This window comes from Drosophila sechellia, chromosome 3L (genome assembly GCF_004382195.2).
Source record: "Drosophila sechellia strain sech25 chromosome 3L, ASM438219v1, whole genome shotgun sequence".
NCBI lineage: Eukaryota > Metazoa > Arthropoda > Insecta > Diptera > Drosophilidae > Drosophila > Drosophila sechellia.
In genome coordinates, this window is record NC_045951.1 from 19,211,681 (window position 1) to 19,228,171 (window position 16,491).

Below are 16,491 nucleotides of genomic sequence, written 5' to 3' on the forward strand. Positions count from 1 at the left end.
CCATTTATGCCTTTCCCTTTTATTGGGTTTTCTTTTCTTGCAATGCAATCGCCAGATTGTAGAAATGTTTCGCTTGGTTTCTTGACACTTATTATGTTGACTGGTTTGGATGTATCCTTTCCGCAAAATAATTTAATGATTGTTTTCCTGGTCAAAAGATTTAAACATTGCGCCACCTACATCTGAAGATAAAAGTGGACTTCATTGTTCCTCGTTTTTGGTAAGCGCACAACTAATTATTTTTAACTAATCTCAGGTGACAATGAGAGTATATTATTGTAATAAATTTTGGTTCAAAGAGCAATTTGTTCAATTCAATCGTTCTATAAACAGTTTATTGGGTTTGTGGTTTTTGGTTATAAATACAAAGTTTTCATTGTACACATAAAATATAGTTACCTAATGTTTCCTTATCTATGGCTTCTGAATTTGTCGACAAAAATCGATGTTGTGTTATGCAGAACTAAACTCTTTCCAAAATAACCATTTTCTTAGACTGCCAATAATCTCATTTTGTCGACCAGTGCAGTTTTATACAATTTCAGATTTCTATGAAAACTCGATTCGGATGCATTCGTTCTCATGGAAGATCTTGACCAAGCCCATGTCGATATCGCTGACAAAAATAGCTGCGTCTAATATAATTGTTCTCCGATTCTGGTTCCACATTATATCACACACTTAATATCTCGCGTTACAAAAACAAATTTGCGGCTTTGTGGTTTCCCAGTTGCTTGGTGCCCTTTCTTTGTCATTTTTCGGATTTTACTCTCGCAGAAATGACACAAATTCGCATTACATTTGGTTTTTCTTTTTGGTCTTATATATTTTGTAATTTTTTGTATTGAAGAAAAATGAATTTCAGTCAAGAATTAGATTTTGGCAAACCGAATTAATGCCATTTCTGCGAAAGCCAAAATCGGAACATGCCCTCGGTTTGTGATCAGAGCAGCTGCTTTTGGAATTTCTCATAGGTACATACGTTATGGTTTCTCTTATCTCGGTTCAAGTGCTTTGGCAAACTAACAAACTAATACAAAAAGCTAACAACAAGTTTGACTACACACATTAACCTGACAAAACAAAACAGAATCAAGACCTGCGGGTCGACATGGCGCACCCAGTTACTTCATAATACTAGAAAGGCTGGTGTAACCACTGTTGGGCTGGGCGGGCTCCTGATGCCGACCGCACCGTCCACAGCAGCAAATGCTCTTCACCACGTCCAGGAAGCTTGTCTGGTCGAAGTCGTCCAGGTCGGTCATGAAGACACCAGAGCTAATGTCCTCTGCAGTGCGCGTTCCGACAAATGCCTTGAGATCGGTGGTGGGGAAGCCATCCTTGTAATACGCCTTTATCGTATCGTAGGCATCCATTATGACGGCAATGAACAGCGACAGAACCACATAGATGTACAAGGATATGAACGAGTACAAATAGATCTGGCAGAACCACCACAGCCAGGTGGCCTTGCTGGAAAGCGTGGCAAAGGTGGCGAACATATCATCACCGTTTATCAGCGCAAACAAGCACTCTGACGTTGTAGCCAGCGATCGGAACTTCATGTGATAGGGTCCCAAGATCAGCCAGCCGCAGAACACAAATCCAGCATAGATCAGCAAGGCGGCGATAAGGAAGCGCAGAATCTTTGGTGCCGCCTTTTTCAGCGTGAGTATCACAACGTTGTAGGTTTTGAAGAAGCCGAGGTAGCGCAGCACTCCGAACCAAACAAGCAGGTTGCCGATTCCCAGAAAAAGCGAGCAGGTATCCCATTGGTCCACCACCAAGTACCTTCCCTCAATTTGCTCTTTCAGAGCTGATCCAATGATCAAAAGGACGTCATTGAAAATGATCATGATGTACCTGCGAAAGCAATACGTTTTATTATAGTCTGCAACCTTTCTTGTAATTTTTGGGTTTACGTCGGCTTAACCTTCGGCATTATGGGTAATACTTGTTGGCAAGTTAGCCGGGATTTTTATAGCACAAAACAAAGGACTCACCAAAAGTTAACGAATTCCAGTCGGCCATCAAAGCTCAGCTCCTTGCCGAATTGCGAACGGAAAAAGTTGACAGTTGTGCATCTCAGCAGATATGCTCTCCACAGAGCCCTTGTACAGAGTGCAAAGGATAGTGCGCAGGTTAGTAGGACGAATATATTGAGTACGCTTCGCAGCATGGAATCGAAATTGGCCTCTGATATGAAGTCCGTGGCTCCGTGGCACTTCAGCCGCGTCGCCTCCGCATCCAGTGAGAGCAGCATCTGCCCGTCGTGGTCTCGGTTGTTAAACATTATGGAAATGTCAAACCGAAAACAATCAGGAGCAGAAAGAGGTCCACCATTCGCCTTAAAATTAACCGTCTTTATCTTGAACGTCAACTGCGCGGAGACAAGTGATGCAAAATTGACCTCCACATCGCGCTGCCTGAGGTAATTCTCCACCCCAATGGTGGTAACGTTCGGAGGTAGTCGCTCACACACCTCGTCGATGTGTGGATCAAAAATGTAGGACTCATTAAAGCCGAATATGGTGCCCTCTCTATAGTTTTGCAGGCAAAGCTTTAGTGGCGGCATTGTGTTGTTGGGCGTCGGGTAGTCGTATGGTCCAATAGATCGGCTCACATTCGCGTAGCCATCGACCGCGTACTGCACAGTGTTGAAGAACTCAGATTTGAGGTATAGAGCAAATGGTCCCACAGCGGGTGGATAACTCTCCACCTCCCGGGAAGAATCCCAGCCGCGCAGGAATAGATGCGAGAAGGCAAATCGGTTATCACCCGTGTAGTTGATGTGGTTATACCGCGAGTGGGCAAAAAGGCACAGTTGCATCGTCACCAGAAAGATTTTTACAATCTGAAAGGAAAAATGGGTGAGTTGCTAAGAAATGTTCATAGTATAACTTTTAAAGTTTCTATTTGCCTTTGGCCCCAGGCGACGAACCCTCTTTTGCTCGCCAGTTCAGAGATCTAGAGGCTAAGCTATAAATAAAAGCCGAATTATGCTAGGGCATGCGTCAGACTATATTTATTGGGTATCTACAGGAAATCTAATTTAGTTGTAGACCTTAAATGACTAGTGATAACATTTCGCATTAATCATTAAAAATCGCATGAAACCTAGCCCGCAAGAAATCCCCCTGGCACCGATGTATATCGCATATTGAATAACTTTTTGGGTTGTACGAGTTGCGCCCACACGCAGTATCTAGCCATAAAATTCTTGAATTTTCCCTTGCTTTATTACGTATTGTGCTAACTATAGTTGAACCTATCAGATAAGGCATCGATAAGAATGGAGGGGCTTAACAATGCAAGCAAAGTAATCAAGACTGTGTTGACTCTACCCCATTTTACAGGCTCGAAATCTAGACAAACATTGAAGATCGGAGAAGGCTGTTTAAAGGCCTCTTTAAATTGAGATAATTGCCTAAATAAGTGGTTCGGATGTGTCACCCGAGTTCCGCCCCAAGCCCCGCGCATCACGCGCAATCAATTAAATAGCATTCATCCAGATGTGAACTGCAAATGAAACCCGGATGTGAACTCACCTGCACGACGAACTTGTACGGAAATTTCCGCTTGGCCTGCCATTTCTCAATGGGATTCATGAAGAAGAACTGAAGCTTCCTGCGCATTCGCTCCTCCTGGTAAGATGCAGCCGAGGATCCGGGGAACTCGGGCTGCTCCTCGCGGCCGTCTACGGAAGGTGGGGCCGTGCCACTTCCGGCGGATATGGGCATGGGCACCACCGGGGCCACTGGAGTGGACTGCAGCTGCACTTGACGCCGCAGTATCCTGGTGTTCACGTACTCCTCGTCGCTCTCCGGCGACTGCTGCTGTTGCTGGGCAGCCTCGTAGCTGTCCGTGCGTCGCTTGACGGCCGGAGCTGTCTGGGCTTCGGGGCCGTAGCTCTGCATCTCGATGCGCTCCTCCTTCGTCGCGAGGTCAAGTCACCTGCGTTGTTGTTCTCCGTGCTAACTTTCTTTTGCCCGCCCAGACGACATGCAAAAGAATCCGCACAGGCGCAACAAGCAATCGGGGGAGGGGAGGTAAATATGTGTTCTTTAGCAATTAATACGCGACTCTTGCCAGCGAATTTAATTTAAATACTGGCCAAAAGACCACGAGAATTGCTTTGTTTTCAACAGGGTTAAACGATTACCGATGTTTATTCGATACAATCGACTATTCAAAATTGAGTGCAGCATCGATAGTTGTTTGTAATCATCGATTACTTTTATCGTTTAAGACCTGCTTCGACTATCGCGCGCCTTGGCATTCTAACATTATAGAATTTTTTGGAGTTTACCTCTAAATATTGAAAAAAAATAATTAAAAATATTAATGAATGTGTTCCAAATTCCACCGGTCCTTCAAGGCAGCTAACTCATCGACGCTAAATTGACGCACATTCAAAATGATATTGAGGTTCGTCCATTTATTATACTGTGATGTTCAAGAAATATGGCGATTTCTTATTTTTATATTTTTGAATTTTATCTAGAAACCTTCTTATTTTAAATAACTTAATTTTGCGGTCTTCAATATGAAAGCTGCTGAACCCCATTTTTACATTGTATTTTACATTAAAGATACATACTTATGTCAATTTCTGTCACTAATGCTTAGTTTTCTTGTTAAATTGAAGTTAAAAAAAAGTAATAGCGTAAAATAATACAAACTATTTTTGGAGCAGATAAAATACTCATAGGAAAAAACAATTGGTTTCTTTCTGCCCAAGGACTCTTGATAAAACCCACGAAGTCTTCCATTTGACTGTTCCCAGTGCATAAACATTGGAAAAAGAGTTCGAATGAATCGATGGCTTTAGTTGAAAGAACTTACAGAGGAAAGTGATCCCTTCTATGCTTACCATGTTTTTTTGTATTTCTAGAAATACAAAACCCAACTGTTCCCAGTGATCAGGAATATTTTACAAATGTTTCTTTTAGAAGATGATTTAAGTGTTTAAAATTTCTAGTCTTTCCCGCAGGATTCACCCTCGTTTCTACCATCTATTGAACATTTGCATTATTTAAGCATATCTGGACAAACAGATTTTTAATAGTTTCTCGTTTGTATTTATATATGGCAAATTTAACAAAGTTTCATTTAAAAATATACATACATACATACATACAGCTAAAACACCTCTCATCGGGCGCCTTTTCGGACTTCTCTGCTCACAATTCGCGTTCAATTAATTAAAATTATTATTTTAGCTTTAGAGACTTAAATATTACGTACAATCACACGCACTTAACTACGTACTAGCAAAACACATTGATACATTACATTTTCCCACGCTCGTTTTGATTTTCAAATACATAAATTAACTAGTTTCTGTTTTAAGCATAATTTGTTTGCTGCAGCGCATCGTGTATGGAAAGCAAAAAATTTCGATTACATTTACATAAAATATTTGATTTTGATTCTCCATCGTCGTATAAATATGTGTGTGGTTGTGTTTATGTGTTACATTTACAAACGTACATTTAGATGTGTGGGTGTGTGTTTATTTTATATAAAACAATAACTAGTCTGAAGACCTTGTGACTAGACGGTTTTTTCGGCTTCTCTAATATGTATGTATGTAGAGTTATAAAATATATGCTATGTATGATTTTCGCTTCAGCTTCTGCTCGCTTCTACTTCGGGATCGCAGGATTATCCTCGAAAACGAATTAAAAATAGTTTGGAAACCCATAGGACACATATGTAGAGTCCTGCAATGCCAGAGCGATCAAAGAGTTAAGAACCGGCTGGTATATGTTTATAGGTGGATGACTTCCAACACAGACACACAATTCGTTCGATCCATACAAACTACAATACATAAAACAAAGAAGTAAGCCAAAAGACGATCGTTTCCTGCTCGACTCGGTTCCTGAGTAACTTTTCCATCTCTATCATCCGGCTATTTAGCTCATCCTGGTCATCCTGCTCCTTCTTCCTTAGTTTCTACACTGCCTCCTCCTTATCTCTACACTATACTCTCACGATCGCGGGCTGCTGCCGATGCCGCCATATCCGTGAATCCGGTTCGAGCGCCGTGCACACTGCTGGGCAGGATTCCCACTCGCCTAGCCTCACCGCTGCGCACGCCGTTGCCCTTGAAGATGTTAGTCATCCAGTTAGTCAGCTTGCTCCCACCAGGCGCTTTGGATCTATGGTGCTGATTGGAGGAACCGCTGAAGAAGTCCAAATCTCCGGGGTGGCGGTTATCAATATCGGCGGCATAGCTAACGCTATTTCCGCCATGCCCACCGGGTCCATCCATGTGCTCCAGTGAGTGCCAGCGTTTGTTGTGTGCCAGCATCTCCTCTGGCGGCACCGACAGCGATGCCTGGCGTTGCAGCAGGGGCGACTCCAGATCATCCTCGATGTTCACACCTCCGTTGCAGTTGTTGTTCAGATGCTTGGCACAGTTGCTCCCACCTCCTTCTCTTCCTCCTCCTCCTCCTGCCGACCTTCCTGTAGGAACAATGCTAACCTGAGCGTTGGGAAAGCTGCCTGAATAGCGGAGAGCGGGCAGTTGGCCGTTGTCGTGGCGCATCAGAAGGCCCAGCTCATCGTCGTAGCCATCGGTGGCATCCACCGGGTTGGCGGTCATCTCGTCATCCAAATCCAGCTGACTCGAGTGTACTTCACCGTTGGGATTCCCACTGATCAGCGATACACCCGTGTCCAGCGATCGGGAATTGTTCTTGGACAACTTTGAGGGCGGCAACTTTACCCTGTCGTGACGTTTGCGCAGTTGCTGCATGGGCATGGGATCTAGGGAGCGAGACTCCCGCAACAGCGTGTCTGCGGAGTCATCATCATTGTCTCGCAGTTGGGGTAACTGGGCAGCACTGATAATCCGATGCGGCCGCACCATAGCCAAAGGCTTGTGCAGTGCATTGGGCTGACGCACTAGTCCAGATCCAGATCCTGACACTCCTCCCGATCCCCCATCCATATCACAGTTAGTTTCGTTTGTTTCGGAATGATTCAGCGTGCTAAGCGAGGCCTGTGCGGATTCGAGGAGAGCTCCCCCCACGAAGTGCCCTGCGCCCAGCCCATTGATGGGTGGCCGCTCTCGATCCCTGTCACGTTTGCTGACCATGCGCGGTGATTCCCTCACGGATCCCTGGAGGCTGTACGTTGATTCGCCGTCCATCGCCCTGGGAACTGTGCTCTGGCGTCTTGATCCGTTGCCGCAAAAGTGCATAGCTTGGATGCTTGGCTGACGGGAGTCGGGATTCAGCTTTGGACTCTTTCGAGGACGACTGAACAGCGGCGGCATGTCCATCATGTCCACTAACTTCTTCTGTATAGCATTCTCGTTGGCTCCGGTTAGCCACCAAGTAACCACCTCGCCCTTGCCCTTCATATTGACCAGACCGCGTTCCTCGGTTATGTACCCACCACCCAGTTTGTCCAGCGCCAGCTTGCACTTATTGGAAATGTGAATCTTTAGCGCCTCTCCGTTGCTCTCCATCCGGGACGCTGTATTCACGGTGTCACCAAAGAGGCAGTACCTCGGCATGGTGAGACCCACCACGCCCGCTACCACCGGACCCGTGTGCATACCAATGCGCAGCTTCAGCGTCTCGTTGGGACGATGGGCTATGCGGTGCTGCTTGACCGCGTGGAGCAGCTCCAGGGCCATTGAAGCTATCTCGCCTGCATGTCGATCTCCGTTCTTAATTGGCAGACCCGAAACCTGAAATATAAAAGGAAAAAGTGTGTTTTTGATTATGTGTCTCTAAGTTTCTCTTTTATAACATGAGTGAGCTTACTTACCACCATGTACGCATCTCCAATGGTTTCTACTTTATAGACATCATAGCCGCGTATGATGCGATCGAACACTGTGTAGAGATCATTCAAAAAGTTCACCACTTGCAGCGGTGTGCTCTCCGCTGACATTGCAGTAAAACCAACAATGTCGCTAAAATATATGGTGACCTGGAAGTAGTAAACAGATAGAAAACTCCATTAGACATTATGGATTAATTTACTATTTGGAAGCATGTAAAGCTTGAGTTACCAACTTACCAAATCATATGAAACGGGCTCGACACCCTGACCCATGGTCAATTTTTCGGCCACCGATTGCGGTAGCATGCGATGCAGGAGATCCTCCGTCTTCATCTTTTCCTCGCACAGGAGACGCGTGCGCTCGGTGACAATGTCCTCCAAGTTGTTGGCATACTTCTCCATCATTTCCATCATTTGGTCCATGATGTTCTTGGTCTTACCACCACGCATCTTCTTCAAGCGATTGCTAAAGTCAGTCGGGAGCAGAACATTATGTACCCATCATTTAATTTCAATGTTAAATTCTATTACCGTATGACACTGAATTCGGGCCGCTCTTCGGGATCTTCAGCCCAGCAGTCTCTGATGCAGGCCAGTACGTAATCCGGACAGGACTCGGCCTCTATAATGGACTCCACTTCCGGCCGAAAGGGATCCTCTCCCTTGAGCGGTAGCTTCTTGACATAGTCTACGATTTCCTTTGGTTCAAAGTTAATTTGTCCGAACGGACCCTTACGACTAAATATCTCGTACATGATGATGGCAAAGGCATAGACATCGCCCTTCTGGCTGCCGTGAACGTGATTCCGCAGCAGCTCTGGAGCGCGCCAAAGTTGATCTGGAAATAGGAGATAGTTCGCGAACAATTAGTCAATCTGCAAATCGGAATGATTCTGCAATATCTTACTTCGATAATGCTGATGCTCCCCGATGGATTCGTTTTCGGCACACTGCCGCAACTCGTGCAGCCCGAAATCGGTGACTTGGAGCATCCAACGCGAGGTGACCACACAATTTGAGGATTTAAGGTTACCATGATAGACGAGCTGAGAGTTGTGTATGTAGATCATGCCCTGCAAGAAATTAAAACATTAATTCATAAGTAAAATCTATTGAACACATAAAAACAAACAAACTGTAATTCAATATACCTTTATGAGGTCGTGAATAAGCGAGGCGATGAATAGATCGTCCAACTTAATGTCCTCGTTCTCAATGATGTCGTAAAGACTGCCTTTGGCACAGTAATCGGTGACTAGAAGAATGCGTGTTGGCTCCACGCTGGCGCCAATGAAGCTGTTGATGTTATCGTGACGCAGTTCGCGCAACAATCGCATCTCCTTCATGATCTCCCTGGATATGTCTCGCTTCCGGGGGAATTTCAACTCCTTAATACGAACCACGGCACCGCGGAGGCGACCCGTGGAGGTAACAAACTGGTTGGTCCAGCGGGAACCATAGCTCTGCGCACTCATCAAGCTGACCTGTTGGTGGAAAACAAATCCATTATAAAGGTAAACTAGCTGACCACCATCAACTTACTTTGCTCGGTGAGGAGACAATCTCGTTGCCAGAATAACCCTTTATTTCGTTTGGGTCGATCTTCCAGAGTAAACCCTCAATCTCCAACTCGATCTTCCACTTTCGATATATGCTCATGGTGATAACACCTGAGCAGAATAGCAGTACGCCCAAAACCACAGCGGCGACTGTGGACGTATAGTGGGTATCGACCTTTTTACACAGCTCGTCAGCAAAACCGCACATCGGTTCATCTGCGGGCTTCTCACCGCCCGATGGCCAATCTATGGAGCCATTGATGAGCTTGTACTCCTGTCGTATGCAACAAAATATGAATGATGAGTTAAATGATGAAATTTCGTGGGGCACGCAAGATAAGCGGTAACCAATTGAAAGAAAGGCAAACTAAAAAAGAGAAGACGACTCACTCACTGGATGTTCTTCGCCTTGATGAAAGTAAGCTACAGGAACCATGTGATAGTTGCAGGGCATGTTGTTGGAATTGTTCCACTTGTGTGGCTTGTAGGCCAGGACCGAAAAGTTACCCTCCGAATCGCCATACTGATCGATCTTAATTTTGGATCCAGTTATGCCTTCGGTGCGAAAATATGAAGTATTTCAAAGGTATCATATTTGAAATAAAATCGGTCGGTCAGTGGATAAACTCACTCATGTAAGTACGGTTTTTGATTATGGTATCGATTACACGTGTTCCGTTGCTGGCCACCTCGAAGATCACATCATCGGTCAAGACTCGGGTCTCCTCCCGCAGCATTTTGTCCACAGCCCAGGCATACAGCTTCACCGAATCGTACAGATACGCGGCATAGATCGATATGAACTAATCGGAATCGAAACGAAAAGATGGAATTTATATCTGCAGGGCTTCTCCACTTTTTGATGCACCTTTACCTTGCTAAAATTACTTTCTACAAACAGCCTGGGAATTTCCAAATTGAACGGCGGCTTTGAGCTGTACTTCTGCACTTGTTTAGTGAATTGTATGTAGTCCTTTGTGGGTGGCGTGGATGCCACGACGAGAAGACTGCGGGCCATTTGATTGAAGTTCTCCGTGCTATGGCAATTGGACATGAATGTTATTTGATCCACTCTGCGCAAGTACTTTTCTGCCTCCCTGGAAAACAAGCAATTCAAGAAGCAATTTTTAAACCGATTTTTTGTGTCTCTCCAAAAATCAATTACCTCTCGGAATAGACCATCATGTCGACAAAGATCACCATATACTCGCCACGGGCAAACAGACCAGCGGTCTCCATGGAACTCATAAAGTCCACCAGACTATTGGCAGCCCCCAGAAATACGTAGATTCGTGTGCGATTCATCGTGTTTTGCACCAGCTGTTTGCGGAAAAAATGAAAACCCATACAAATTAGATTCGATTTCGGTTATATTTCAATTATTCCACCCTCACCTGGTACCAATACCCAGAACGACAGCAATCCAGCATCTGCTCACAGCACTTGACTCGATTATCGATGAACGACTGCTTGTGGTTGATGGTCATATTGCGCTTGGTGGCCTGATCTTTCAGCAGATCTGCCACCGGACTCCACACATCCTCGTACAGAATGGAGAACTTATTCCACGCATAATATCGCAGGAGGGCAAGCAGCGACTTAACGACCTGAAAAACACGAAAGTGTGCATCAAGTTAAATGTCAAAGGATTAAGAGTTGGATATGCGGAGCTAGCTCACAAATCGACACGGCTCTTGTTTAGCTACGACATGGGATGACATTCTAGAAACACTAAGTGAACCACAACTCCAAATAGTTTAAAGAGATTCACCTATGTTGTTTGCGGTTAATGGATTTTACCCATTTCATCGCTGTAAATATGCCATAAAAAATTATGAAAATTCATTTCAAACCCCAAACAAGAAAACATGCACTGCAAAGCACATTTTTTCTCTGGTTTCTGTGTGTTACCTAACATATGTACGAATATAAAAATTGAGCTAATCTTATTATTTTGTATTCTCACTACCCATTTCTTCTGCCAAAACATTGCATTGTTTTTATCTTGCGGGCATTCGTGCGCTTCTTTTGTCCTTCCCATTCTGTCGTTTGTTGTCCCCGGTTTGAGGATAATCCGAGGCTAAATGGCTGTGCCTGTCGAGTCTCAAAGCCACCGCAAGGAAGGACGCCCCGCCTCGTCTTGGAACACACACCCACCCACCCATCCATCCAACCATCCACCTGTTACTCCCGGCTCTTGCTCACCTGTGTATCTGGCGGCTCGGTGCGGGCGAATGTCGGTATGGCGGATGCACGGTACTCTGCACATTTCTGTTGAAAGGGGGAAAACGAAAAGAAATAAGAACTTCACTTGCATGAAAAATGTGGTGCGTGAAATTGTCTGCACCCGTGGGGGCGAGGGGGCGTCATAAGACAGGCGCTTAAGATACATACGTAGGAAATCATTGGAATGTTTCGACTCTGCGAGACGATGGCCTCCACATAGCAAGGTCCTTCCGGGCCGAAAATGGTGGCGATGCCATCGCATATCATCTCGGTGATGGCCTTGGTGGCCAGTACCGTGTCCCCCTTGGTGTCATTCCAGCGCAGATCCAGGTACACATTTGGCAGAAGATTGGGATCTTTGTTGACCTGTTTCCGGAACGAAAACGAAAGACTTTCAATAAGAATTCTATCTTTGTTGACGCAGTTTCAATACTATCGAGTTCAAATAGTCACGGATACTACTTACTTACAACTAACTCGAAGATCGAACTTACCTCATCCAGGGCCATAGTCAGGGCACCGGAAATGGCCAGTCCCTGACGCGTCTTGAGATCGCCAGTGAGGGCCGTTAGGTAGCCGACTGTGAGGACGGTGCGATGATTGCTACAGTCGCGTACCGCCACCGACAGCAAGAGTAGTAGATTAAAGGGCCAACGCGTCATGGCCCCTTAGGCCGGGGCCGTTCAGCGCGACGCCTATGGGTCCCAACGGATTCTCACACTGCAATGAAGGGAACGGAGAAGAAGGATCAGTTGGGAGCAGGAGCAGATACTGGAGCAAGACCGAAGCTAAGTGAGGACGCAATTGAAACTGCCAAGGACCCCTTTGCATAATAAAATGCATGTTTGACAAAGGCAAACACAAATAGAAAACAGCATGCTGAACGCATTTCAGACACTTGGCTTGCTTCAGACGAAAGAGCTGCCAGGCAGAGAAGCTGGCAAGCAGCTGCAGTCCGACTGCCCCGAACACAGAGAATAAATGATGGCAGGATATAATCTTAAAGACTATAAAATACATTCTTAAGCAATTACATTCAAAATATGCATATTACACCAATTCTTAGCTTCTTTCAACAATTGCTTTTGAGTAAGTACCAAACCCAATTGGGAATCAAGTAGGACGATCATTTTTCTCTGTTTATCAATAAGCTGGAACTGCTGAGTGTCGCACAGGACGCAAAGGGAAATGACGCTGGGTGTGCTCCAACAGGCAACCGGATGCCGGGCAAGTGCCCACGCAGGGAAATGTCAAATGTTGGAATGGCCAACTTCCATATCGTTGACCACCACTCGTCCGTCGGCAGCCGAAACGAGCTTAGGAATTTTTTAATTAGGCTATTCAGTTCTTCGCCATGGGAATTACCAGCGAATCACCGATAAGTAGCTTACTGCAGAGGCCTCTTTTCGCCGAGGAATGCCATATACATCCGTACACACATATGTATCCTCCGGAATGGAGGCCCATAATGGGCAGCTCACAGCTTGTTATTATTAATTATGCATGCGTTGATTTTGCCATTATGCAATTTCGTTTGAGGCATTAAATATATATATCGCCGGCGATTTCGTTTCAGATATTTGTTTGTTATTATCCCTGTCTACGGCAACACAACCCCTCCCTCCTCCCCCCTCCATCAACCCACTTTCCCCACAGCATTGTCCTGATTGTTTGCGCTAAAGTGAAAGCTTATTCCATGGGATTGGATTACTCAACTGTTCGGTCGGATGATGGCGTTCATCCTTGTTTACAGGCTCACGTGTAAGTTTAATTAAAAGAATAAAAGAATTGCGAAAGCCAGTATGAAACGGAATGTAGGGCAAAAATTTAATTATAATGCGGAAATTTAATTCAGTTAATTTAAAAAAAAAAAGGTTACCACAAACGACTGGGACATCGGTTAACTGTGAAGCACTTTGAACTTCCAGCAATAAAACATAAAATTAATTAATATCGAATGGTTTTTAAAAGCCACAAGCTAATTTTAATTCACAGCTAAAAATCATAAACCCATTAAAGCCACACAACTAAAGCAAATCTTTAAGACATGATAAGAGACATAGGAAAACATTAGCAATTCACGAAATTTCCTAATAATTTGAAAAAAACAAATAAATTCATGAGGAATTCAGAATGCTGCCACTTAGACGGGTAATCTTTAGAGCACCCCAATCAATCAACAACAATCGACGAAATGCTCTCGCAGCCAGCCATAAATTTGCATTTTCGACACACTTCGCATACCATATTTGTTTTTTTGAAGCTGTATATTTGTCAATGTTGCAATTTAAAATTAGAACTACTTGGCCGGGCTAGCTAAATTTGTGCGCCACTGATAAATATTTGCGCACCATTTTGGCACAATGCGAAACGCGTTTCCAAGAATGGCATTTGAATACAGTTATGCGTGGCTAAAGCGGAAATAGTCTTTCCCAGAATATAGATTAGCCACGTATGTAGATTGGTCTATAAACACATTATTTAAGTGCAGAGATACTTAAGTCGTCTTAAGTCGTCTTAAGTCGTTGCTATCATGGATCTAAATAGCTGTTACGCTGAAGTAAACAAAACATAAAAACCATTTCAATTTCATTGATGAGTTTCTAACTAAGCTAATTGAATAACTCTGAATAACACTACTAACACAATACTAACACCAAACCTTAAAATTTGTTGGAATAACCAAATATTTCCAACTATGTTTAATTACTTTAAATGTAAAATGTATATATTATATTCAAGGAACTTATATGAACATAGCAATACCTTTTCATATTGCGTCAAATAGGCAGTCATTTTCATAATCAGATCCCCGTAGGTCTCAAATCCCACATCATGTTCGTTATTTGTCAGTTGTTGGTCTAGAAATTTTTGTCTTTCCGACTCGAAAGTTTTCACCTTTACCCGTCGAACGCTCCTCCGGCAAAAGACACTCAAAATTCGATGTTTGCTTGAAATCCAAAGCCCGTGCTTAGAGCGTAGTGGAGTGGAGAGGAGTTGCGGCCATCCTGAATTCGATCCCGGATCCGAGGACATAGTGCTGTTGACGGGTTCGATCACTAGATCCCCACATAAACCACCAACTCCTTACCCACACGTGCGCCTTGAAGCCGAGGGGTCGTCGCACTTGCGAACTATGTGACAGTGGCACTTCGGAGACAGCGCCAGGGCCGGGTTTACCACTGCGTCTCCGGAGCACCAGGATCCGGAAACGCAACCTTCAATTAAGACGTCGCTGCACACAGGATCCGAGGACCAACAACCGATCCCCGGGCGATCAAAAACCCGGCGCCATGGCCATTCACGAGCAGATCGACAACCTGAACATCTGGTGGTTTCCGCGCGACTTCTGTCAGTCGCGGTTTGGAGAGTTCCAGCGCAGCGGCACCAACTCCTGCACCATCATTTCCCTAATACTGGCCGACAAGGTGGCCAAGGCGGACAGATTCTATCACAGGGTCTCCGATCTGCCGCTGCGGGGATGGGAGCTCTTCGGCAACGCCATAAACGACGGGAACAGCGTGTACCACAATGTGATTACAACTAACACGCCGCACGCCAGGAATCTCAACCTCAACATTCCGGATGCTATCGCCGCCATTCGGTCGCAGCACAAGATGAACTTCCGGCTAGAGGAGTGGTTTTACACGCACATGGAGGCCGATCCCAGCAATCCCATGTACAACCGGAACGTGGCTGTGCAGTTGTCGCGGGTTTTCCAGATAACGCTCCAGATGTTCCAGCACGCCACCGTGCGAAACAATGTACCCACGAACCTATTCGCCGCCATCATTGCGGACAGTCGAACGGTGATGGTAACCTTCGATTTCCGGGCCTCGATCGTCGCCCTCTTCGACTCCCACCAACACGGCCGGGATGCGGGAGCGGTCTTCGCCCAGTGCACGCTCGAGAACATGGACGACCTGCTCTTCTGGTTCATCAGCATGTTACACAATGTCTACTCCAGCCGGCCCTCGCTGTTCGAAATCTCCTTCCTCAGCTCTCAGCCGGGGGTGGCCAAGCAAATTCCGCCGGCCATCCAAAAAAAGATTGCCGCAGACCTGAAGAAGCCGTTTAAGATGAACATGCCCAAGCACTAATCACATAGCCAGGTTTACTACCAGGTCGCCAACATTCAAGGACGTCGATCTAGGCGCGGGCCAACCTCTCGGAACCCATTACTGGGACTATTTAGGACAAAATTTCATTTGACAAAATTTGTGTGTTAAGCGTTTAGAAATTTAATTCAAAATTCTCTGTTGACCATCAACTAATAAATAACGAACTAAAATTTGCATTGTATTCTTAAAGACATATTTTGCAAGATTTAGCTGGAAGATAAGTTGTTATGTATTGATCAAAAGTCGCGAGTCTTTCCCATCAAGTGATCTGTTCAAGGATATAAATTGTGATACCACTTACTTACTTATCGATTAATCGAATCATGAAAATCAATAATCGATTCAATCTCTCAATGTCCGCCTGTTTGTCCGCATAATCATCGAAATCTCAGGAGCTATAAAGAGTTATCTCAGAAGTAGAAACTTCTTGGTCGTAAATATGTCACGATCGTTGAGCTAAGTAACAGGTATCAAATAGTCGGGCAAGAAGACAATAGTGTTCTCTGTCTTTAAGACAGGAAGCAAAGTAAGAACTTAAGATACTTTTGCTAGTCACCTAATCAACTTTCCATTTGCCAATTGCCGCGTTTTCATTCTCAACTAAAATTCTGAAATTCCAATACGCAATTGTATGTACTTCTACCCCGCACTTTTGCGCAGCTGGTCATGGATGAACATGTGAGCGTATGAAAAATTAAACTCCTAATTAATGCTGAACTAAATAATGATACAGAAATTATTTAATGGTGAGCACGTATGTATTTACCTTTCTGTTGATA

At 44.8% G+C, this 16,491-nt stretch overlaps 3 protein-coding genes across 8 annotated transcripts in view; 1 reads left to right on the plus strand and 2 right to left on the minus strand.

Moving 5' to 3' along the window:
* Positions 1-304: 304 nt before the first annotated feature.
* Positions 305-4,155, minus strand: LOC6619392 (mucolipin-3). Its single transcript, XM_002043572.2, has 3 exons — positions 3,549-4,155; positions 2,004-2,854; positions 305-1,863 (listed from the first exon to the last, which is right to left on the minus strand). Exons 1-3 carry the CDS (start codon positions 3,915-3,917, stop codon positions 1,125-1,127), a joined length of 1,959 nt encoding a protein of 652 aa, XP_002043608.1. The 5' UTR covers positions 3,918-4,155; the 3' UTR covers positions 305-1,124.
* An 889-nt stretch (positions 4,156-5,044) lies between these two features.
* Positions 5,045-16,491, minus strand: part of LOC6619393 (receptor-type guanylate cyclase Gyc76C) — a 37,828-nt gene continuing 26,381 nt past the window's right edge. For 4 of the 6 annotated variants that reach the window (XM_032719650.1, XM_032719649.1, XM_032719651.1 and 1 more), the window contains 15 exons: positions 12,086-12,311; positions 11,760-11,957; positions 11,571-11,636; positions 10,760-10,972; positions 10,531-10,685; positions 10,240-10,462; positions 9,997-10,168; positions 9,760-9,920; positions 9,349-9,639; positions 8,958-9,290; positions 8,714-8,879; positions 8,338-8,644; positions 8,044-8,272; positions 7,789-7,953; positions 5,984-7,708 (listed from right to left, as the gene is read on the minus strand). In XM_032719650.1, the coding sequence (XP_032575541.1) occupies positions 5,984-7,708; positions 7,789-7,953; positions 8,044-8,272; positions 8,338-8,644; positions 8,714-8,879; positions 8,958-9,290; positions 9,349-9,639; positions 9,760-9,920; positions 9,997-10,168; positions 10,240-10,462; positions 10,531-10,685; positions 10,760-10,972; positions 11,571-11,636; positions 11,760-11,957; positions 12,086-12,253 (4,572 nt within the window). In that variant the 5' untranslated portion in view covers positions 12,254-12,311. Of the gene's footprint in view, positions 7,709-7,788; positions 7,954-8,043; positions 8,273-8,337; positions 8,645-8,713; positions 8,880-8,957; positions 9,291-9,348; positions 9,640-9,755; positions 9,921-9,996; positions 10,169-10,239; positions 10,463-10,530; positions 10,686-10,759; positions 10,973-11,570; positions 11,637-11,759; positions 11,958-12,085; positions 12,312-16,491 lie in introns of those variants that run through there. The other 2 variants (XM_032719652.1, XM_032719653.1) reach the window with 2 other exon arrangements.
* On the plus strand, positions 14,368-15,882 carry LOC6619394. Its single transcript, XM_002043574.2, has one exon. The coding sequence runs from the start codon at positions 14,885-14,887 to the stop codon at positions 15,689-15,691; it is 807 nt and encodes a 268-aa protein (XP_002043610.1). The 5' UTR covers positions 14,368-14,884; the 3' UTR covers positions 15,692-15,882.